The 2,029-nt window shown below is 34.9% G+C and overlaps 1 protein-coding gene across 1 annotated transcript; it reads right to left on the bottom strand.

Annotated features, from left to right (window-relative positions):
• Window positions 1–1,198: 1,198 nt before the first annotated feature.
• LOC125038650 (putative nuclease HARBI1) lies at window positions 1,199–1,624 on the bottom strand. Its single transcript, XM_047632191.1, has one exon. It carries the CDS (start codon window positions 1,622–1,624, stop codon window positions 1,199–1,201), a length of 426 nt encoding a protein of 141 aa, XP_047488147.1.
• Window positions 1,625–2,029: the final 405 nt, after the last annotated feature.

The following is a 2,029-nucleotide window of genomic DNA, read 5'->3' as shown; positions in this document are numbered from 1 at the left end:
AGTAAAACCACTCCTTCCAGATATGGTAGCATGTACATGTATGTATATATATATACATTATAAATATACACAGACACATATCTGTATGTGTTATTGTAAATAAGGTTGTGTATGTGTATGTGTGTATATGTATATTTATATGTGTATATATATACATATATGTATACATCTATATGTATATGCGTGCGTGTGTGTGTGTGATATATATCTATAAAAGTATATGTGTGTATGTATATACGTATATATATACATTATATATATATATATATATATATATATATATATATATATGTCTATATATATATACATATATGTACATACATAAATATATATATACACATACACCTTTTGACTAACATTTTTAACAAATGGAAAAGAAGCTCATATTATTGGTTTAAGGCTTTAGTGAATCAAAGAATAAACAAAAAACAATAAACAGAATCATTACTAATTTCTTACAGTTTCTGGAATCAATATTCAGCTAAACCATTTTTCAATAGGACGAGCTCTAACTGCATGACCTGTGCCACGTTCAGCAGCTTCTGCTGCAATGTTCATCTCGCCATCATTTTCTACAATCTCCTGCGGAATTGGTATCCTTCATTTCACACAATAATTATGGAGAAGCAGGCAGGCAATTGCAATTTTGGAGCACTTAACAGGATCATACTGAAGAGTTCCTCCAGAATGATGCAGACACCTGAATCTTGTCTTCAATATGCTAAATGTCTGCTCTATGATCACACATGTCCTGGTGTGACTTCCGTTGTAACGGGTTTCTTATGGTGTCCTTGGATTCAACAGAGGCGTTAAAAGGTATTGCTCATAGAGATAGCCACTATCACCTGACAGAAAGAAATATAAATATTAAGGAACCTTTTTTTTCTGAATCAAATGCACAGTTATACTTGCATATTATTTGCAAATAATTACAGCCACAGAAAACTAAAATTGTCAAGCCACTTACCTAGTAAATAATATTCTCCAAATTCCCGTCTCAAATCGAGTACGTAGTGGACAGTTGGACCAAATAAATGCATCATGAGTACTGCCAGGATATCTTGTGTTATAGCTTGTTATTAGTCCATCTGCATTGTAAACTACCTGTAGATTTAATGAATGAAACCTTTTCCTGTTAAATAAATGTTTTCATCAACATATGGGGCTTTAATTGGAATGTGAGTACCATCTGTAGCTCCTATGACTCTCGGAAAGATTGCAAATCTTTAAAAATCTTAGTCTTCATTAAATCACTAGCACTTGATGGGAACTTTATTTCTGTTCTTGCCTTTTCTGTCAACAGTCTGGTCACTGCTGTAATTATCCTATTTACACTTGCTTGTGTTAGTCCACATGAGTCACCAATCACATTCTGAAATGTTCCACTAGCATAAAAGCGTAAGGCCACAAGCACTTGTGTGTGGGTTGGCACTGCGTGTGACCTCCTTTTTCTTCTTCTCAAGTATGGGTCCAACACCTCACAGAGCCACAAAATTTCATGTCTTGGAAATCTGTAGTACCGCAATAACTGGCTATCCTTAACATCCGAAGGATCCAAGGGGTCCCTATAATGTCTTTCACGTTGTAAAACTCTATCATGAAGATAAGCAGCCATCAATTCCATTTTGTTTTTGTCGTCTGTCAACAGTGTTGGCACTGAGCTTGCAATAATTACAATAACAATAATTAAGCAAGGAAAGCAAAGAAAACACTGAATATCTAGAATTTCCGGCGCATTAAATATATAAAAAGGCAGTGTGTAGTCAAATAAAGACTATATAAGTTATGACGACTATGCAATCGAGATATAAACCATCACTATATCCGGTTTGAAACCCTTACAAGAGCTCCCGAACAATTGTAACTTACAAGGTACTTAATAATGTGTGACGTCATAACATGGCGGCTTTTGTTTCGAGTATGGCCTCCGGAGGTGTTCCAACATTGTAACTGCTCCAATGTAAGATACAACATTGTAAACTGTTCTGAGTATCCCGCCCCTGGAACTTATCATTTGTGTTATTCCAGG

Source organism: Penaeus chinensis, chromosome 25 (assembly GCF_019202785.1).
Source record: "Penaeus chinensis breed Huanghai No. 1 chromosome 25, ASM1920278v2, whole genome shotgun sequence".
In the NCBI taxonomy this organism is placed as follows: Eukaryota; Metazoa; Arthropoda; class Malacostraca; order Decapoda; family Penaeidae; genus Penaeus; species Penaeus chinensis.
This window is presented reverse-complemented; position numbering and strand designations above follow the sequence as displayed.